General features: G+C 37.8%; 3 protein-coding genes across 3 annotated transcripts; 1 reads left to right on the forward strand and 2 right to left on the reverse strand.

Moving 5' to 3' along the window:
- Positions 1-345: 345 nt before the first annotated feature.
- LOC140152087 (thyrotropin-releasing hormone receptor-like) lies at positions 346-1,503 on the reverse strand. Its single transcript, XM_072174386.1, has one exon. It carries the CDS (start codon positions 1,501-1,503, stop codon positions 346-348), a length of 1,158 nt encoding a protein of 385 aa, XP_072030487.1.
- Positions 1,504-6,283: 4,780 nt separating this feature from the next.
- LOC140152864 (uncharacterized) lies at positions 6,284-13,232 on the forward strand. Its single transcript, XM_072175391.1, has 17 exons — positions 6,284-6,415; positions 6,734-7,167; positions 7,459-7,610; positions 8,011-8,245; positions 8,345-8,450; positions 8,599-8,695; positions 8,886-8,981; positions 9,380-9,430; positions 9,571-9,661; positions 9,889-9,948; positions 10,899-11,075; positions 11,490-11,628; positions 11,812-11,920; positions 12,031-12,103; positions 12,311-12,478; positions 12,696-12,835; positions 12,947-13,232. The coding sequence occupies exons 1-17, from the start codon at positions 6,370-6,372 to the stop codon at positions 13,185-13,187; spliced, it is 2,415 nt and encodes an 804-aa protein (XP_072031492.1). The 5' UTR covers positions 6,284-6,369; the 3' UTR covers positions 13,188-13,232.
- A 1,436-nt stretch (positions 13,233-14,668) lies between these two features.
- Positions 14,669-21,914, reverse strand: LOC140152867 (acyl-coenzyme A thioesterase 1-like). The gene is made up of 9 exons (XM_072175394.1): positions 21,818-21,914; positions 20,638-20,890; positions 19,586-19,843; positions 18,552-18,721; positions 18,196-18,312; positions 17,817-17,902; positions 17,113-17,212; positions 15,373-15,580; positions 14,669-15,129 (listed from the first exon to the last, which is right to left on the reverse strand). Exons 2-9 carry the CDS (start codon positions 20,849-20,851, stop codon positions 15,008-15,010), a joined length of 1,275 nt encoding a protein of 424 aa, XP_072031495.1. The 5' UTR covers positions 20,852-20,890; positions 21,818-21,914; the 3' UTR covers positions 14,669-15,007.
- Positions 21,915-22,486: the final 572 nt, after the last annotated feature.

The raw sequence follows: 22,486 nt of genomic DNA on the forward strand, positions 1-22,486 counted from the left end.
CTGCGCATTATGACACCTCATTTGTTGCAATGGTTCCAATATTGTAATTACTTTTATGGTAGCTGTTTATTATGTTTCATGTATGATCAACAGGGCCTATTGATGTGGCCCCAATTTGGGGCAGTGTATACTGAAGTGTTTATGTACGTTTGTCCATTGCGACAAATCAGTGCCGGTAAAGAGAACAAAGCCCCCAACAGTCTCAAAATCTTTATATTTTAGCGCAAAAATTGCTGCGGAGAACCTCAAGTCGTAGTGATGAACGGAAACTATCGTGTTTGTAGTACGGATAAATGTCGGACATTCAATGTCCTTAACAAAGCATTTATACCAGTCAGAAATATTTTATATATTTGTATTAATTTGCTTATCCGATAAAACATCCGTCTCTTTCGATGATGAGCCTACAGCTAAAGTGGTTGCTTTCTCGCGATTAAAGAGATTACCGAAGAAGGCTTCCTTAAAAGCATCTCTATAAAAAGAACTCGCTAGATTGTATATCACGGGGTTTAAAGACGAGTTGACATAGAGCATACATCTTCCGAAGACCAACATTAAGCCACTTGTTTCCGCATTCTTGTAGAATCCACTCCCAGTAATATTGCTCAGTATGTTATTAATTGCATTGAATCGAACCCATATCTGACAGAAAAAGAAAAGCATTCCATTGATGATGAGTAATCGCGCAACCTGCTTTCGAACTTTTGTCGCTTGAACCTGCAGCTGTCCCATACTGTCGTTCTCGGATTCTTTCTGTATCACTTCACGATGACTAAGACTATACATGATTCTCGCATACATGTACCCATTCCATATTAACGCTACAAAGAATGGAACAGTATCAACAAACTCTCCGAGAAGCACAACATTTTCATGAAGTGGCACACAAAACCCAACCTTCTGAGGCCAACCTTGAAAATCCGGTAAATGTGGCCAAATGACGCACCATTTATCAAGTTTGCTGAATTTCAGAGATTCAATTGCACCTAAAACAAGCCCAATCAGGCAGGTGGATGCGATGAGCTTTCTGGTGCGACTCTTACTGGCAATTACGCGATGTTGGAACGGTAAACATATACCGTAATAACGTTCTAATGTCACAAGGGTAACTAACCCTATAGAGGTGAAATAGACGGCTAGCGTAATACCGAATATAAGAGTACAACCGATGAAGGAGTCATAAGGGGCATCATGACGGACAGGAGACACAGTGAACGCATACAGGTAACTTCCAGCCGATGACACAACAAATGTGACATCCACAAATGCTAACGTAGCCAAATAAAGATTCGTTATTGTATGGAGTCTTTCTATTTTAAATACCACAAATAAAAATGCCCCGTTACTTAAAGTGCCGATAATCAATACGATTGGCAAACCAAATGTGAATGTTTGGATTTCCGAACGCGTAAACATCCAGCTATAGGCGTACCATATGTAAGTGGTAAGATTATTACTGAATTCTGGACGACAATCTGAAGGGAATGTCGACGGATAACTCATTTTTAGCACAGCCCTGAAAATCAATGTACTCTTATTATTATATCAGACATAAACGGTTGTTTTTGTGAAGTATTTGGTGGACTTACTAAGTTGCCTCCAATGTAGTTTCCTTAGATCGTGGTAGCGTAAGAATATCCATAGGTGCACCAAGTAGTTGTAACGGTTTCAACGGGTTTGCAGAATAGAAATGGCGATCTACAAAATATATTGAAACTATACTGCTGTTAAATGTGGTATACACGATTTCGTGTCTATACCCTTGTTAGCTGTGGTCAGGAGAATCATGTACAGTTCCTTTAAATATGAATAATTGTTGTACGATACACGTTCCTTGATTGATCCTTTACCCTTCACAGAATTCTTATTATGCAGTATACGTCTAACATATATTTAATGATATTAATATTCTATTGGGCAACCTGTTTCCTCGGGCCTTAATTGAACTGAGGCATGCATGGGAGAATAATGCAAGCTACACAGGGGCGGCGCCAGGGTATTTTGATAGGGGGGGCAAAACAATTGTGGAAATTTGGTATGCAGCGCGATAGCGCTGGCGTCACGCTTGCGCGACGCAGGGGGGTGTCTGAGGGGGGATGTGCCCCCCTGAGAATTGGGAAAATTTTCAAAATGAAAGCACAAATGAAGCCATTTGATGCACCATTTTTAGTCTAAAATGGCCAAATATGAGGTTACTTTAGTCAGAAACCAGGAGCGTTGGAAGGTGCCCCCTATGATCACTAAATGCCGAAAAGGTCCACTTTGCGAGCGTAGCGAGAAAAAAATGCTTTTTCAGTCAGAAAAGGACAACAATTGCCCATTCGCGAGTGTAGCGAGCGAAAAATTAGGTTCTTTATGCTTTCTTGGTCAAAATTTTAGGAAAAGGTCCAAAACGGGGCCATCATTTCAAAATCAGCCCCCAATAAATCCTGGCTACGCGACGCCCCTGGCCGGCCGTAATGAAGCCAATTGCTTATATTTACGCTCGTATATTGGTGCATAAATGTTTACACTATTTCTGATACAATGTGATGAAACCCCGTAAAAGTTGTGTAATATCGGACTGAAAGTAAACTTGCTGCATGACACAGACTTGCATGTGTTGCCGCGCCAGGAAAATGACGTAGCCAGGATTTTTTTAAGTTGTTGGGAGAAAAGGCAAGAGAGAGGCCATGGGACTTTTATGGGGGAAAATTTGCCGAAAATGGGCCCAAAATATAAAATCAACAACTTTAAAACCGCGTAGGTCAGCATTCCACAAGGGCAAGATCCGAAGGGGGAGTTTCCTCCTTTTAACCATGGCCAGGGAGGGGAATTTCTCCTTTCCTTCTTCTCCCTCCTCTCTTTCTCTCCCCTCCCTTTTCTCTCTCCTTCTTCTCTTTCTCTTTTTCCTTTCGTTTACCTCTTTTTTTGAAAATTATAGGGGGGGCAATTGCCCCCCTTGCCCTGTGGCGCCGCCCCTGAAGCTACAAGTATATAGGTGTATTACAATTCTTACAATACTGTAAAAACTCGATATATGTGCTTACTATCGAGCGCTTTTAAAACATGCAAACATGAAGAGCCTCATCCACAAAAGTGTAAAGGTTTTTGAACAAATCATCGATACACATAGTTATTTACGTATAAGCATGATAAGTAAACCTGCAATTGTATGTCTCATCCCCATTAGCTCATCAGTTGGTAAAGCGCCGGACTTTGGTACAATTTCATGTTTTCAAAAGCGCTCGATAGTAAGCACATATGCTAACTATCGAGTTCTCAAATGAAAGAGAAAAAAATAAAGAATATAATAACAATATTTTCACACCCGGGGGTGGCACTCGTAATAAGTCCTGGGTCAATATTCAAATGGGTCCTTTTAAAATGTCAAAATGCCAAAACATTACATACCCCCGAGTGGTGTAAAATGAAAGAAAACAAAGTAAAGAATATAACCAAAATAATTTCCCCACCGGGGGTCACACTCCTCATTAGACCCGAAAAGTAAAGAATAAAGTTAAAATAATTTCCCAATCGGGGGTGACACCCCTTAAGAGACTTGGGCCAGTATTCATAATTGTGGATCATTTTCATATCTTGAAATGCCAAGAAAGTATCACCCCATGAGTGGTGTCAAATGAAAGAGAAAAAAGTACAGAATATATAATAAAAATAATTTCTCCACCGGGGGTGAAACTCCTTATAAGAATTGGTTCAAAATTTATATTTGGGTCCTTTTTGTATATCCTAAAAAGGTATGAACTCCGGGTGACAATGTATACCACAATATACTGCTTAAGCGCCATGGTTCAGCTTTGGTGCGGTAACCGCTCTAGTTTTGATAGTTGAGCGGCTCGATTTTTCGCAGTGGTGTATCGAACAAGATGTAAACTCTACAGCACACCACCTCTTGTTGTGACGTCATTTAGCGGATGGAACCAAAAACCTTCCTAACCTTTCAGAATTGTAATATCTTATCTTTTTATGCTTAGATAGTGAGAAAAACATCCACAGAGCACAACTATCACAAAAAATGGGCACATCGCCATTCATTCCAAACTTTTTTTCCAGCGAATGGAAACAATACTTATTATTTCTTCACTCAGAAAAGGATCGACCTGATTTAGTGGTAGTGTGCTCCCTTACCTGTATGGTGTAAACGGTGTCACTTATTTGTGTCATTTTTGTTTGTGTTTTAAGGAAAAGCATCCATGGCTATTGTACCAGTAACATAATTAATACAAATTTTGTGCAAAATTAAGTCAGATGTGGCCTATAATTATTTTTCTGTCAAAGGAAGACAGAATGAAACGATGAAAACAGTAGTTATTATTGTTGTGTAATTAGGCGATAATGTAATTATTTCCTCTACATACAACCATCATAACCTGAATTCGCCATTCACTATTTTCATTATTAAAGATGAAATTTAATTTTCGTTCAGATAATTACAATCTGATATTTGCACATTTTTAGGTCAACGCGTTGAACACTTCCTTACACTAATTAATGATTGTGTAAGATAAAACGTAAAAATGAAGCTGACATAATGTTCAATTCTAAGCACATTGTATCCTTCTTCTTCCTCTCTCCTCCTTCTCCTCCTCCCTGTCCTGCTTCTTCTTTCTTCTGCTGCTGGTACCAGTCTCCTAAGTAATATAACTACTACTTCAGCAACATTTCTCCATACACAAATACACATGATCTTTGGCAAGTGCGTCTTTTGAATCATCCTGTCATCATACCCTTGGATGCAAGTTATTAGGAGATGTAATGACGTCCAGATCTTCTTTGCCATCCTTCTGTTTATTAGTGTGGAACAAGCTCACTTTTACAGAGGTAGGTAATTCGAGACTTCTTCACAGACGTTCTAAATTCCAAAAGCAAATCATGCCTTGTGTCATTTAGGCTGATGGATTTAGAAAAGACTTGTGGAGTGTTGCCATGGTTGGATAGGAATGGCAATTAGCAGTCAAATTGCAGTGAAATAGCCGTAAAAAACAATAGCGCTCGAAAACAATCATGTTCAAAGTTGTACCGCAGGGCTACAAAGAAACAATTAGCGCTCAAAAATAATAGCGATCAAGCTTAAACTATAAATTGGCCCCGATAGAGGGCAGGGTCTGAAGAATATGGGAAATTAATTGGTGAAAAAAACAACAACTTCAGGTTACGTATTCAACTTGCTTTCTTGCCTTGCGGAGCAATTACTATTTGGAACTCCATTGCCTCCAAGTCCTCACTATGGGAGTTTCTAGCCTCAACCCTGCCGGCATTTGGCGGATGATAGCAGGACACGAAAAGAATATAAAACGAACTTTGACGAACAAAGGGTCCATCCGGCGATGTGTGACAACGACATAACGGAGTTTCAATATATAATGGCCCCGCAGGGCAAGAAAGCAAGAGTAAACTTAATGTAACGTTGACATACAGAGGGCGCCAATATAGTCATCCTAAACTGCTCGATACAATCAGTTTAGAGCCATTATGTAAAGTGACTACATACGGCAGTTTAGTTAGGTAGTTAGGAGACCAGATTGGTCTATTTTAGTGCGGAACTCTCTTTAGCAGAATTCTATACTTCAGCTAAAAGAACTTTAAACTTACACTCGTAACATTCAAAAGCAGTAGTCTCACCTAATTGTCTCTGAAATGTTTTTCAAGGTGCTATGATCAGACTCATCCCCTGTACACCATATTTTAACCATTTTGAAAGCTCGTATTTTTCAAATAACCTCAGTGGAATTTTAGGCCTGGAATGTGTTTGGTCTAGGCGGTATGAACAAAAACATGGTGTTTTGTGATTACCACCCCGGAAGTCGCGTACTGTTCCATGGGCCACTAGAATACACAATATATATTTGCTTCCACAATCCATATCACTATTACTAGAGCAGTTTAGTTTCAATATTTGAAATAAAAATGGTGGATGGGCCTCAAAATTGATGCGAGGTAGAAAACACATTGTGTTACAATGGGACCACAGCCTGATTACGCGTGTGAATGATGTACGATTATGTTAGTGTTTGTGATTTTTGGCATCATTATCTGTTGTAATTCAAAAATAATTAATTATATTAAAGTAATATTATTAGCAGTATTATTAAATATAATCTATTGGCAGTTGTTAACAACTTTGTAAATGACTTTGTAAATGTATCAGGTATGTTTATTTAATCACCAAGATTGGTCACCTTGAACTTTATATCTGTAGGTCAAAGGCTGCCTGATATAGGCTGCTATTTTTAAGTGTAATAATAGTTAGGCATCGTAAATCAGAACAAGTAATTACATAAGGTATCAATAGTCCGTGTCTGACAGAAGCAAGGTGCCGTGCATGTACCTGGTAAATTGCCAAGTCTCGTGATTGTTGTGGATTCGACCATGGCGTTCGGAAGCTTATTCTTAGCGAGTGCTATACTTCATACAAGTGAGTTACTATGAAATAAAAACTATTATGTTATATTGTAAACTGTTTATGATGTATCTAGGATGGCCCTTTATATTAATGATTCACAGTCGTTCTTTGTTTTGCTTCCTTCAAATGCAACATACAACTTAGGCCAACTAAAATGCAAAAATGGGTTCATATTATAATTGCAACGTCAGTATCATTCTATCGAAGAAAACTATTGTTCTGCAGCATCATTGGACTATCCATTTCCATGCAAGCCTTCTTCAATGCGATATTGCATCATAATTTTACATACAATACTATTTTTTGTTCATCTTATATTCTGAACTTTAGTCCTACTCACTTCGGCTTCACCAGTCTTTCCCGATGATCCCAAAGCTGAAGCTGAGCCACCGCCAATTATCACACGATATTTAAAAGCAGGCCAAAACTTATCCGTCAATGTCCAATCCAATGGCAACTACCAGATTCTTCAGAATGGAACTGTATGGCTGCGAAATAGTTTCACCTTCTTCCATTCACGTGGGCGTATGTATTCTACTGAGGGAGGAAACCTGCACCTGACCAGCTTCGGACCTCAAGAATCCGGATGGGACAACCTGGGAGAGTATGAGTCTGTAAGCGTGAACTGGCAAGCACAGGATTGTGAATTTGTGTCTTCTGTGTCTGAAGATGAGCCTATAGCTGAACCTCCACCTTGTACGAAATCGGTTGTGGTAACAAGTGTTAGGGCGTACAAGATGTCACCAACGATCGTCTTCAGCCAGGTAGGTTAGCATGGGAACACGTTGACTGCCAATGTGAGTGCTAAAGTACCGCCCATGTTGCTTATTAAGGGCAAATCTCTCATAGAGGCAAATGGATTAATATATCGACTTTAAAGCTTATTATTAAGCTCAATATTATTAGAGTTCTCTTTGTTTAAATATTGGAGTTCTGTTTGTTTTGTTTGACGCTGTCATTATACACATCTTTTAAACCAAATGATCATGTCATTAATATTAATGGTATCCTAAAGGCACTTTCAGGTAAAATCGTTTTCATTTCTTTCAAATAAGAATTTTAGATACGCTGGCTTACAAGGTACAAGCGTAAACAACAAGGAAAAAGTTTGCACTGGCTTTCCCACGTTTCAAGTTGGCGGCACCGCACCAAACCTGGGTTACATGTCATATGGAGGATTGTTTCTATTGGACACTAGAATGGGAATGTAAGTTGTCTAACTTGTCCATACCGAATCGTCTCTTTTGAATACAAAATGTTCCTTGTCAGTTTGTTGAACTGGCGGAAATTTTAAATGCAGTATATAGGCTAGTACTTAAACTATTTCATTTGGTATTTTGGTAATGAGTGTTCGTATCGTATCATATCTGTAGATAGCAAGCGTAATATTGACGCACCTGTTTATTAGAATGATGTTTTTCATTAACGCTATAGGGTTCTACTATTGTTGAAAATTCTTTGAATTTGCTTTACTTGTCAAAGTGTAAAATATTATATTGTTACAATAGTTTTACTTCAAATCGATTCTGCTAATAATGTAAAGGAATTGCGTGACAAAAAAGGAAAAATATCTGATTTCATTCTTTGTTTAATCTTTAAAACTTTAGGTGGGAAAAGGGCACGGATGACATCCAAACTGGACTCTATGGTGGTCCTTTGGTTCTCTTTGACAAAATGCAACGTTCCATGGTCATCGGGCCTTTCCGGGAATTTATGGCGGGATCTGTTAACTACAACATGCAAAGTAATGCGATGGAATGGGGCATCATGGGTAGTGCGACAAGTATTCCAAAAGATTTCGTCTACGAAACGGCTGTCGTGTTTGGGGAGGGCATAAAACCGGTAAGCGTTCCATTAAAAGAAATATGACATATCCTGTTTCCTTTTTCCTGATTTTTTGTTATGACAATACTTTATATATTTTCCCGGTTATTTTCCCAGGCAATCATGAAATACGGCGAGAACCTTTTGAAACATCATGGGAAGACCAGAGCTGCAGCAGTATCTGACTTTACCAGTAACTACTTGGGATATTGGACGGATAATGGTAATGTTTATCAATCTCTGTCTGAAAGATATTAGACTGGTACGATGAAATGCACTTCGCGCTAAGCTTGCTAAAAACGACACATGAATGTGAAACACTGGAATGAACTATGCAGATATGTTTACATTTGCTGACATAATATTTTCAGGTGCATACTACTATTACGAGACGGCTCCAGACATGAACTATGATGAAACATTAATGGAAGTTAAGAAATATTCTGATGGCCTCAACATCCCATACAGGTATTATGTTTATGAGCTGTAGTGAGTGACTTAGTGTAATATTGGAATATTCTGCAATTAACACGTAAAATTTCGACTGACAAGCAAAGAGTTCAACAGCAATAGTAAATACCAATTCTTATTGACCGTATATTCTATCGTCAATTTGATCTAAAACACGGATAACTTGATAATTTATTTTATTTTACAGATACTTTCAGTTGGATTCTTGGTGGTATTACAAAGGCATCGGTGGCGGTGTCCAAAACTGGACAGCAAGAGCAGACATATTCCCCAAAGGAATACAGTAAGTTTATGTACGATGTGTTCATGTTCATTGTCTCCAACGCAGCAGAAATGTAAAATTGGAAGTTTCCTGCCAGTTCAAAATTTGTAAATAGAACTAGAAACTAATAGAACGTCCAGAAGAAGATATAACCGTTTGTTGCAACAAAACCGACGGACTTTAAGACTATACACCGGCCTTCACACAAGTTGCTATAGTCAATGCCGTACAATGACGTCCTACCAGCTACAGTAAAAGTCTAAGTGTAAGATGTAATTTAAATCAAATAAAAGAAATGTTATCGTAAAGTACCGCTAATTGACGTATTAACTACCGACAAAATAATAACGTTCACGTAAAACGATCAACCATCAAAGCCTTTTTGCACATCATCACTGTTTTGCATTTGCATTTTTCAGGGATTTCTATAATCGACTGGGATTACCGCTTGTTGCACATAACCGATGGTGGTAAGAAAGAAACAGTTATGTGTTCTTATGGCTCTTTATTATTGCCTTTTTAAATTTATTATAATTCGTTTCCTTTATTGGTATCAATCATATCATAAAACATCCTGATGGTAAATCCATATCTTTTTAATTTCTTTCAGGTCAAGTGACACTCAATATGCCAAAGCCAACGGTGGTCAGTGGAATTTTATTGTCGAAAAAGATGCGCAAAAGGCTATACCACAAGATGAGGTATACTCAGTAGGCCTGTGCAAATGGGTCAATCAAATACCGTAATCAATCCACCCACCAATCAATCAACTTCGTCATTCAACCCTCCAATAATGCAATCAATCAACATATCATCAATCAATCAATCAATTAATCAATTAATTAATCAATCATAAAATCAGACCAATAAATCAATCAGATCAATAGAGAAAAAGTTTTTTCTTTGTCTTCTTTTGTTCCTATGACAGGGATTCTGGAATTACCTACTTTCCGAATCAAAGAAGTGGGGATTAATTGTTTACGAACAGGTAAGTTTGAGTCTATTTCTATACAGTATCATTCCCTTCCTCTGTTCTTTCAATTGTTTGTTGTCTTTTGTTCTGGTTATCAGACTGATAATGGAACAAAATAAGCCAGAAGGTGTTCGCCTTTTTCATGCCAGCAATTAAAAAATATCAAAACAAACACACAAACGTAGAAACTATATATTAAGCAATATTAACTAACAAAAATTGATCATTCTCTATCCTTGACCTTGACCTAAGGCGTCGGCACGGATGCTGATGCACTCTGCCTTGCCATCTGATCCATGGTGAATCCATGCCATACCACTCGGTCTTTGGCCATTCTTCCTGCTGCTGCTATGGAGGTGATATTTTTTGCTAAGCAGTCTGTTTTGATAGTGTCCATCCATCTTTTGGGAGGTCTTCCACGTGGTCTTTTTCCATGTACATTGCCCTCTATCACAATTTTGGTGTATCTGTCATTTCGCATTCGCTGAATGTGGCCAAAGAAGCGGATCCTTTTTTGGGTGATTTTATCAATGATTGTGTTGTTCAGTCCAAGTGTGTCCCATATTATGGTGTTGCGTATTCTGTCCAGTCGTGATACGCCCATGATCTTTCTCAAGCACATCATTTCAAAGACTAGGAGTCGATTTTCGTCTTCTTTCTTGATGGTCCAGGTTTCGGCTCCATACATTAGGATGGATAGTACTAGGACTCTCTATCAAGTGAGCTTATTTTTGATTTTCTGCACACAAGTGAAACTAGCACTGTTAAAGTTTGTGGAAGATGATGGTTACTTGCGTGTACATATGCGGCACTCAGATCACGCGCGTAAAATATGTACACACACCAAGTTACGCTAAGCTAACGCAGAACACGCTGAACTTCAAAGCTAATGCCGTAGACTCCAGGTAGATAATAGACTATAATAGTTATCTCAAGTATTACATCTTATCTTATTGTTCTCTCAGGATTGGCTAAACGAAGAATTTGAAGACATGAAAGCTACGACGCAAGATGTAATGGTAGGCCGTACATGGATGAACACGATGAGTGCCGGGGCCAGTATGAATGATATGCCAATGCAATTATGTATGCCAATGGCAAGACATTTACTGCAAAGCGTGGAAATGCCTGCTGTCACACAGGTAATAATTAAGCTACTTATCTAAATTTTGTTATAAAATATAATAACAATGATGCAGGCTGGAGAGTTGTTTTGTGTTTCACTCACATATCAATTTGTTGTGATCGCTGCATACTGATGAATCCCATATAGCTACAAACCGATCCTTTTATATTATAACAACTATAGAGGGCGACGTTGCGGTGCAAAGCCAGTTTTGCCATTGTCGCTATTAATCCCGTGTCAGAAGAATCGCATATGGCGCTTAACGGGTTAATAGAATCGCAAGTCACAGTCTCCAAGAACATACGAATACATAGATAACACACAGTCACTTCTTACAATTAACAATAATTATGATGATGATACAAATTTATTCTACTAAATAATTAAATTAAGTAGCATAACAGTTCCAAAATAAATTATTTATTTATAGTCTCGTGCAAGTGATGATTATCAACCCGGTAACTCACAATGGAATATCGGTATATCGTCCATTTTGCTACATGCCCTCAGCCTCAGACCATACAAAGACAACTTCTGGACAACTAGTGTACAACCAAATAACCCATATGGTATGTAAGAACTGATTAAGATAAACAAATATTAAATTTATCTTTTGATGAATGAAGCTCAGGACGAAGCGCTATTATTGTCAATCTCATCTGCACCAGAATGACCAATATCAGAGACTATTGTCGTATAACCTGCATCTGGATGATCAAAGACTAATGTCGTCTAATTTGATATCATTTTAGGGAGAAAGGAAATTAACCCACAACTTCAATCTGTTGTTGCTACTTTGAGTACGGGACCAGTAGGACCAAGTGATATGCTGGACCACGCCAATGCTACACTTATTATGAGGCAAGTTAAAGAATAGAAAAAACTGCCTGAAGTAGGAACATTGATAACTCATTAAATGTCAACAATATTACTGTGTTAATATCATATGTTTGAATTTTTCCAAACATCAGATCGTGTAATGCTGACGGCAAGCTTCTTCAACCAAGTCAGCCTGCAATGACATTAAGCGGTTACGTATTGGCGGTAAGTCTCTAAAAATAATAGGTTAAAGTAAAATTACACCAAAACGTAAGATTAATTCGAATGAAAAGGATCACTACGAAGAGCCAGTTATTGCCAACCAAGGACGTTACTGCATTGTTCTAAAATTGGCTTCCTTCCTTTTATATCATGGTTTTTCTTACTAAAATACTACATTGATTATCTTTCTTTTCTTTTATCTCCATAAAGGAAGCTTTAGGAATTAGTGCGCCGAATGCAATCGATGGAATCATCTGGTCTACTATCAGTGAGATCCCATTTGGCATGTCTCAGATTAATTTTGGTCATATTCTTGCCATTGAAGTTGATCGCACCACTATGTTGACTCCAACAACAGCTGATTTTGGAATGAATATGGTGAGTTCATTCGTGTATAAACAATTACTGATACGAAATAAATATTGGCTGCGAGAAGTTTTGGTTTCAAAGTTAAACAACTTAAATTAAGATTAAGAAATGGTGGGCTGCGGCACATAATTCATCTGATCAGATTTTGTAGAGCCTGATAAACATGATTCAAATATACAACATTCATATTAATTGTATAATAATTGTTTTGCTTTAAACCTTCCAGTTGCCACCATCTATGGCGTACAATGACATGGATCCATTGAATTCAATTGTTCCCTTTGATGAAAAGACACCCCTAAAACTTCCTCTAATGCTCGCAAAGGACTTCCAGTTATGGCACACTACACCCAGAATGCATCTAAGGTTTGTATACATAGAACCCTGGCTCAAATATTGTTAAATTCGACACTTGCCTGTGTTTAATCTTTCACTTTGTTACCTCACATTTATAATTGCATCTGCTTTTATTCTCAGAAACAACACAGTGTTAGTTCTTGGTGAGCTTAGTAAGTGGGTGAAGGTGTCTCCAGATCGAATCACTGACATCTCTTTGACGCAGGAGGCGCTATCACTGTCAATGACAGGAGCTCCCAATGAGAAAGTCACAATAACTTTTATGTTCAACATGAAACCAATGCATGTGACATGCACGTTTCCCGAGGATAAGGAAGTCGTTCTGCAAGTTATGGATTTGAATAAATTTCATTGTAATTAGGGATGGTGCAATACATGTGTGGTCAATTACGGGAGGGGGAGGGGCAGGCCAAAAGGGGGCAGGGAAAGCATTTTTGGCATGTCAAAAAGGGTGGGGGTGACAAGTGATTTTGGTAGGTCGAAAGGCGCTGGCAAGCGATTTTTGGCACCGATGTTTAGGGAACCGTTTATATATTATGCCCGAAAAAGGTGTAGGAAAACGTTATAGGAACATCTTCAAATGTGCAAATATGAATTTAAGGTTTTGAATTTAGATTCCCCAAAATCGTGCATGTGTAAGGAGGGGGGAAACGATTTTTTGGTGCATCAGGGGGGGGGCGCAGACCAGCAATTTTTGACACAAGATAGAGGCAACTGATATAATACACATCATATTTTTATGGTAATTGCAATAATAAGATTAAGGCTAAATAAAATACATGAAGATTCAGAATCAAAATGTTCTGGGTTGATTGAAATAAAGTGAAATTACCTGAATTGTGTTTTTGTATCTTTCCTGGGCACCAACGTAAACACATCAAATATTATAAGTCTAACTAGCCCGAATTTTGAAAGACAACTAAATACATCATAATTGTTATAATAGCCTATAAATAATTGCACACTGAAACCATAATTGGGTCAATATGAGCCTCCACATTGATGACATGGTGACCCTTTGACAAAAATGAATTCTAAAGATCACTGAACTACTTCTCAAACCCATGCAACACGCAGCATCAGTGGCGTAGTCAGGGTTTCGGAAGGGGTGGCACAACCCTGTGATTGTACCGCACAAAACATATTTAATATCGCGAGTGTTTTTATGTTCAGCTCACGTTAGTGGTTAGTTTTGGACTGAAACAAGCGAAACGGAAGAATACAAATGTAGCATCGCAGATTATGAGCAATTTGGTTAATATATGTAGTTATTCCTCTAGACTGTCGGGCCCTCGTATCGGGCCCTCGTGTACCGTAGCCCTATAGGGTATTTTTATCCTGGAAATCCGTAAAAAACGGTATACCCAGAGAACTGCTAAAACCCAGTGACCACTGCCCCCCACCCTCCGAAGAAGTTCGAAGAAGGACCAATAACCCTTTTGAAATAGCATAATTTCAAAATCATCCAAAAAAGAACGAATAAAATTACTCTGAACATTTACCCTGTATTTTCTTTTTGTATTTGAACCTAGCGTTAGACAGTAAAGTAAATCCCAAGGTAAAAATTATATCTTGGCAGGCCAAAAGAAGGGAAAATTTATTTTCTGGCAGGTCAGGCACCTTTAGCACAAAATTTCGAAACTTTCGATATTAAACCAAGTCCATTTAAATATAATACTATTCCGTTTAAACATGGACACTTATCGGCTATTTAGTTCAGCCTCTCCAAACGAAGAGTTTTATTACACGTAATTCAGGGAGGAATCAGACCATATCACATTATACTCCAATCAACAATTAAATAGAGAACAAATAAGTACCAATAATATTTATTTGTATAGACTTATTACAATACTTTTACAAATTTGACACCTTACATTCATTGCATGGTGAATAAATAATGGTATTTGTATCTAGAGCCATCATGAGATCACCCTTTTGGCACGCATTTGCAATGGGAAACGGAAGGACAAGATTGACTTTGGTATACGGATATTGCAAGCAACTTTTGGCTGGGCTGGCGTTTTTGCCTTCCAAGTCGGAGCACATACTTCATATTGCACAACTCATGAATTGAAAACATTGTGATGTTCAGAATGCAAAACAAAAGTGTTTTTGATTTACTATATTTATTATGAAATACTATGAATGAATGAATAAATGAATGAATGAATTATGTGGTCATAGTTTACTTGATGCATTTACACCAATATGTTTGTGAAGAAATCCAAGTACTTGTAGCCATGCATCTTCCTGGGCCTTGGCTTGGTCTTCAATATTACCTCCCCACTTAATTAATGTATCTGAAATGCACAAAAGCAATATTTTGGTTAATAATGTTAAGGAATACATACTGTTTGCCTGGAATTTAGTCGGGATCATTCTACGAGCATATTGAGCCTGAGATACAAAACTCTGCCCTTCCAGGTCGTGGATTGTACAAATATTAACGAAAATACTAAGGATAATAATATAATGCATAAATTTATAATTCTAATTAAAGTTCTTGTTCAAATAATTATGTCAACCCTATAGATTCTTCTCACCTGCAATTCTGTGGTAACTCATTGTTGTTACTGGACGATAAGGGGGTTCAATTAAATGGCCAGTCCCCGGATAGTACAGAACCTCGTAATCGTCACTATTTCGTGCGTTTGCGTGAAGACGTTTAACGGCTTCACTAGCGTGTAACGAGGCGTCGAAATCTTCATCGTCCTCCCCTACAATGAATAACATCTTGCGTATGTTTTCAATCTGAAAATTAAAAAAACAGTGGCATTCATTACCTATAGATTTGTTACGTGTTTATTTGTGACTATTCCATCAGTTAGCTTGTCGGTCACATTGGTACTGGTCAATGATTAATTTGTTAAAACGGAATTTGCTCATTTCGTCGCAAAGAGTTTACATCCACACGATATCCCTTAAACTCCAAACACAAGTCTTACGGTACTGTTCTGCATCCGTTGATGTTTTGAAATAGTACAACAATTCATTATTGGAGTCGAGCCTCGATGTTACAAGCGTGTGGACCAACCTCTCTGTCGCAAAGCGGTCGATATACCTGTGAATGCTACCTAACTTCGATATTACAAGAGAGCCAGACTGGCAGACCTAGGTAACCTGTGACGAAAGAATCATGTATTGGTTCATGATGATACCAAGTTGGCGAACGTCCCCACGAACGTCATAAGATCATTCGACTTCTGACATGCCAACAGTGATAGAAGAGATTTGAGATCTTCAAGAGGAACGGAGTAGATGGTGGACATGAATGGACCAGTAACAGATCCCTGAGGAACGGATCAGTTCATAGTATACGTCCTAGATGTGCTATCGCAAATAACCATCAGCTTGCCGACGTTCGCTTTTGCACTACTTCAGCGCGTCGTCACACACACCATAACGATCTCTCAGCCGCGGAAGTAAAACTAGATGGTCAGCAGTATCAAAGGCGGCTGTGAGAGTAAGCAGAACAAGCACACATCAGGACGTTGGTCAATGGCGCGCAAGTTGTGTTGCAAATGCGTTGTTCTGAAATGTTTCCTATATGCAGATGCAGGTTTTTACCATACAGTACATTCTCAAACATTAAATCTTGGAGCTGTGAAGAAGCTGTGGAGAAATGGCGACTTTTCACAGGGACAACAGCCAAGTAGATGCCTTTTCTCGTCCTCTTGATCGCGCATTCCAAAGTGCAAAGGTTGCTGAAGGGCTGTATGGGTTTGACGTTTTGATATAAATTAAGTTCGGGTTTTTTGTGGTGGCACTACTTGACTTAAAAAGCTGTCTGGTCGAAACCCGATTAAATTGTCTCCACAAATAAGTAAAATAGGTGACAATTGTTTACAAAAAGTCTAAGCGAAGTGACAATGCAGCTTTATTGCAGAGCGCCACCATAATAAAGTTAAACTTCACTATACGATTACCGTATCTACTTAAGGGCCACATATAATACTCCGGACATTCGTTCAACAAGTATTCGTTATTCAATCTATTTCAATTCATTTTTATTTTCTAATGAATCTGTGTTCACAGAAAATCAATTATATGCGATGTCGAATGTTAGAAGTTAAACATTACTGGAAATAGAATGGGAATAACGAAGACATGTTGCAACGAATATTTTGCAACGAATATTTTGCGTCCACTAAAAAGTGAGACATATTCCCGGACGTATTAAAATAGTCTTTGCTGGAATTCATATGCGCACTTGGTAATCGTGTATGAACTACCGAAAGACCTGAAGTCTTATGCAATTTGACACATACAAGCAACGTCCATACCTTAATCTTTGTATCCTCGGAGACTTCTCGAACATCTCTATAGCACCCTTTTGCTCGTAAGCTTCCATCTGGCAATAGTTTGGATTTACCTCGGTCAAAACTGTGTAATATATATATATATATAATCGATATTGGTTTCAACATTCAACTTTGATGTATTTAAATTGTTCAAATATGCCTACGTTACAGATATTAAACAATTTGTCACATTCTACTAACGTTTGAGATGAAAAGAGGGTGATACCTTATTGTACCATATCCTGGCCAAATAAATGCTTCCGGCGTGACACATTTAATTAATTGTTTCAGGCAAAGGTCACTTCCTGGAAAGCTGGATTGCATCTGTCTCTAGCTGTATGATAAACTATAGTAAACAAATCATCTCGGCTAGGGGCAGATAAAGAATTCCTTTGGGAGCTAACGCTGTGGATGATTTGGTAATCTAACAAGGAAAGACAACATTTCATTGATATAGTTTCATTTCTCAATGCAGCTTCAAAGCATATTAAGAATGGGCTCAAACACTTTTATAGCAATTTGATAGTTTGGGCAAGCGTGTTTTTCGACTTTGCCTCGGACCGGTGAGGCCGATGCAGGAACAGTCCCAGGTCGGGATGGTTTCCCCTCTTTTCGATACGGCCTGCAATTTTTTACGTGTTTATATAATAATATATATAATAACCTCGTTTGTGATTCAAACTTACTCCAAATAAGGCATTGGCTTTCCCTTGTATTTAATTGGTGGTTCTATGACCGCTATTGGACTTGAAATTACCACTGAAGCAGATATCTGAAAGAAAGCAGAAAGAAGAAAACAAATGTGGATAACATGATGTTATAAAAATTAATTTTGATATTATAACCTCAGTCGTTATTGCCTTTTCGGAATCTCAGTCTAGAATATTTTTCTTATCTTTAAAATACATGAAATGGAATTTTAAAACGTCGAACACACTAAACCATATAAACAATTAATATCAGATTTGTTTTCCAATTCTTCATCACGATCTATGTAATTAAAAGTAATTTTAAATTACAAATTTTCAGACGAATGTGTTCAATGCATCTTTAAATCGGTGTTACCTTGTCAGGGAAACGAGACGCCATTTGCAGGCCTATGGTACCACCAAATGAAACTCCACATACACCTATTCCCCCTTTTATTACGTAAGGCTCGTTGCTGAACCATTGCACAGCTTCCTGAAAATAGAAATGTATATCTAGGGTAACTTTTAAGCTAAAGTTATTTAGAACAATCTTTGATACACAATAGGTTTAGCCTGGTGATGATATTTGACATTGTTTTAAATGGTAACAAACAACACTTCTAGGTGGCAAATGAGGGATGCTAATCATTATCATTCTTCTGTTAATAACCATAACATTTTTAAGATGAACATAAATAGTAAAAGAAAAAACAGAGAAATAAATCCACTTACATCGCAATACTCAACACTTATTTCATTTATATCTGTTGGAAGGTCATCGTAATTGTAAAATGCCAAAGCTAACACTGCAAACCCATGAGATGCCAAAAGCGCAGCCCGAAAATCTAGCAATCCTCCAGCATGGCCAAACATATCAATCACACCTGGAAAATGCCCACGACCTACGCGTATAAATATTCACACAGACGTTTCGCATGTTATCCAAAATGCAATTGAGAACATGAGCGTGATCTGTTATTACGTATATAGCATTAATGATGTTGATAAGTCATAACATACGGTATTTCCTTTTGTTTGATGGTTTTATTGCTTCTTGGTTGAATAAAAGTTCGGAAATGAATGCAGTTTTTCTATCTTCAGAAATACCATCAGGTCCGAACTCTGTCATGAATAGAGCCAAAATGCGTCAACAACACACCAAAACCATAGATTATCTAAGCCAAAACATAACAGGGCCTTATGTCTTCAAATGGCAACTGTAATACTTGAAGGACATCCTAGGAAAATACGTATTTTTTTCGGGAAACTTGGTCCTGTGAAGAAGCATATCCTTCAAGTCGATGGGAAAGAGCATTGGAAGTGGAAAGGGGAGGAGAACTCGAGAGTGGAGTGGAATAGTGTTCGACTGTAAGGGGAGGCGAGGATGATGAGAGTGGGGGAGAGTGGAGGCTAAGAGGCATGGGCTGTGCTTACCGGGGACAATAAACTAATTCATAATCATATCATCTCCATCATCAAATAAAGCCCCCCCCCCCACACACACACACCAAATACGCGCGTGGTTTCTAGGCCAAGGGGTGTAATTATACGTTGACATGAACGTATGCCACCTACAACAGAAGTGAGACTAAATCTTAGGCGTCTAAGATTAAGATTGCATCTTAGACGATTAAAGTTCCATCTTGGGCGTGTAAGGTTAGGCGTATTATCTTTGGCGTCTTTAGAAGGTATCCGCCATCAATACATTTTGAAGGAAAACGAACAGATCGATGACATACTTATATCTACAATGACCGTATACACACCTTTTGGTTTTATCAGTGATCCTCGTATTCTTCCATTACGTACAACAATTCTCTCACAATGATCTGCTAAATACCATCTGCGTAGTTGAGTGCTAGCAATAGACTCGTTAGTTTGTAGCATCTTTGTATCAATGTGTTCATTATGTAGAGATAGAGTAACGATAAGCGGTGTTGTGATGTCTTTCTTTGAATATCGTATTCCTGAACGTTGTCCCGGTGATGGCTGCATGCATGAAAATAATCCCATGGGTTGAACACCTAAAATGAAATTACACATATAGCTTGATAAAACAATTGGTTTAATAAACTATTATGGATGGCTTTAAACCCCAACCACTGGCACCCTTACAGAACTGGTGCGGTTCTGCCAGGGCACCAGTGCAGTGGTTAGTGGAGTAGCTAGGGGTTGTGGCGCCACCGGGGCAAATGATACATGATTAATTTGCACAAAATACTACTAAGTAATTTTGGTTATAAAGAAGTTCAGTGAATTGCGGTCTTATTTCAAATGAGTATTTGTGATAAAATGCGCGCGAAGCGTGCGAAAATTTTGACTTACATTCCTTGGAGTGGGCGCAGAATCGATACTGATTAGGTCAATTCGGCACCTAACCCCCTAAGGTTGTGGCCAGGGCAATTGCCCCCTCTGCCTAACAGTCGCTACGCCACTGCCAGTGGTTGACCAGCGTTTGGGTTTTGAAGCCTCCCCAGCTGCTTTTTTATTCGTTAGGTTTTGTGTACGCTTTGATGCTGCTGCTATGTGCTGATGCTTTCCTTCTTCGCATTTAGAATGGTATTTTCAATATTGGATTAATACCATATCCAAAGTTCAATGTTTTGTAGAGTTTGGTATTGATTTAAGTATAGCTGTATTACCCTCTTGTAAGTCCGCACTTTTTTTAAAGAGATATCTTGCTTTGATTTTTTACATTGCCTAATATTTCCATCTTTCTATATTACCACACGACGGTTTAGGTAGGCTACTCTGACAAAATACGGGAAACCTTTTTTAATCAAACAACATTGTTCTCATTTGACGTGGTATAACGTACCTTTATAACTTCCACCGACAGAATGACTATGTGTAAGTCGTATTTGTCCATTTTGATCAGCTATGAAGTGCCCATGTGCCTCAAATCTGTATTTTTCTGCCAACATGAAGGATCTAATTGTGACCTTTGACCCTGCGTCCAGACCTGTTACGGAGATTTGAACCCTCTGGTCCACCATGACAGACGATGGGAAGACTGATATACGTTTTTCCATTTTACAAGTGCACTTATTACTTCAGATGGTGAAAATATCCTGAATTATACGAAAGTAAATATGAAATGATTTTATTCTCTCGAATATTTATAATGCACCTAATATTATTTTTTTAAGATAAATTTGGTATTTAACCAATTGTGCAATTTTGTTCTGATGTTTTTGATGGAAATTCCTTGTTTAATAGAGAATATTATCAGAAAGTAAATTTCGTAACTCAGCACACTAAAAATTAAATCCACGCGTTAACACCGACATGAACTTCAAACATGTTGAAGTTCAACAAGTTCTATTCAGAATCAATTAACCATATCTATAAAGGTTAAACAAGCCGAGGGTTGGTAATGAGTTTCACGTGGCCGGGTAAAACACCACTTGTTATGTCCATTGCTTTTAAGAATTCTCTGCAATTTATGCACAATGTACGCGTAAAATGTAGAAAACAAAACGTGGTGAATGACAATTAAAAGCAGTCTGTGATTAATATACGAACATAGTTCCAAAATGTTGTGCAAGAGCATTTGATCAGCGTGTACATTATATATATTTTAACCATCTTAATAAAGTACCTCAACAACAATCGTGATTTTATATTACACTCAATATGTTCATGATGTTACTATCAACAGTCAAGAATTTTACCTTAAAATAATTAACAAGCATACAATTATAAATAATTCGTTGCATTGTCTCCATTTTTTCAAGCACATCCAAAATCATGCAATAATATGCCAGAGTCTCAAAGTCTTAACATGCTTAAGGAAACGGCGACCGTAAACTATCGCTACTTGCGTGGGACTCACTTATAGTTCAATGTTACAAAAGTTCTCAAATCCCCTCAAATCGGCAATTTTCCCGTATTGTAGGTTTAACGTTGAGAAATATTTTTATTTCAAAATTGTAATAAAAATAACTTAATCTAACCATCTAAATAAAAGCATAATATAATTATCAAAATATACTTACCATTGTAGCTACCATTCATCGATTCAAATAATTCCTTGTAACAACCGCGGACACAGCTATAATTAAACATCAACAGGTCTATCAAATGTGCGTTCAGACTTCCTACAGGCTATGGTTTAAAAGTATCAGGTAACAAATATACTGTACATTCAATTCATGGTAAACCAAACCTACATAGGATTATGGTATGGGACTTCCCGGCCACACAAAAAAATGCTTCAAAGGATATTAGATTATGTGGGTCAAAGTTTCGTGACTGAATAAACTACAAAGGTGTAGGACCCCGGGGCAATCAACAAACTATAGGTGTCAGATATTGGTAAAAAGTGTTTCTAGTATTGCGATCGAAGTAGCTAGTTTATCCATATACCCTATAAGGGATATAATTATTATTAGTTAATACGAGTTCAGATGCCTCTATATTCTTTTTACTTAAATATATTTTATGACCATAACATAAAGAAAATATGTTGTAATGTAAACCGTTCACAAACAAATGATATACAATTCAGTAACGCATAACTATCGTGCACTGATCAACGTAAAACAACAAGAAGATATAATCAAGATAATGCTTTTCCTCCAGATTCAAACATAGATAAAAAGATAACCAAACTATACCAAACTATATATAAACACTCCTGGGTAAACACAGGCTATTTCTAGACA

This window comes from Amphiura filiformis, chromosome 5 (assembly GCF_039555335.1).
Source record: "Amphiura filiformis chromosome 5, Afil_fr2py, whole genome shotgun sequence".
In the NCBI taxonomy this organism is placed as follows: domain Eukaryota; kingdom Metazoa; phylum Echinodermata; class Ophiuroidea; order Amphilepidida; family Amphiuridae; genus Amphiura; species Amphiura filiformis.

Bases quoted from the DNA above. Each gene is read 5' to 3' on its own strand.
- LOC140152864 (XM_072175391.1), top strand. From the start codon at position 6,370: ATGGCGTTCGGAAGCTTATTCTTAGCGAGTGCTATACTTCATACAA. The intron at 8,696-8,885 runs GTATTATGTTTA...TTTATTTTACAG, and splicing joins GGCCTCAACATCCCATACAG to ATACTTTCAGTTGGATTCTT. The intron at 11,076-11,489 runs GTAATAATTAAG...ATTTATTTATAG, and splicing joins AAATGCCTGCTGTCACACAG to TCTCGTGCAAGTGATGATTA.
- LOC140152087 (XM_072174386.1), bottom strand. From the start codon at position 1,503: ATGAGTTATCCGTCGACATTCCCTTCAGATTGTCGTCCAGAATTCAGT.
- LOC140152867 (XM_072175394.1), bottom strand. From the start codon at position 20,851: ATGGAAAAACGTATATCAGTCTTCCCATCGTCTGTCATGGTGGACCAG. The intron at 19,844-20,637 runs GTACGTTATACC...ATTTCATTTTAG, and splicing joins TGTCGGTGGAAGTTATAAAG to GTGTTCAACCCATGGGATTA. The intron at 18,313-18,551 runs GTAAGTGGATTT...TTCTATTTTCAG, and splicing joins TAAGTGTTGAGTATTGCGAT to GAAGCTGTGCAATGGTTCAG.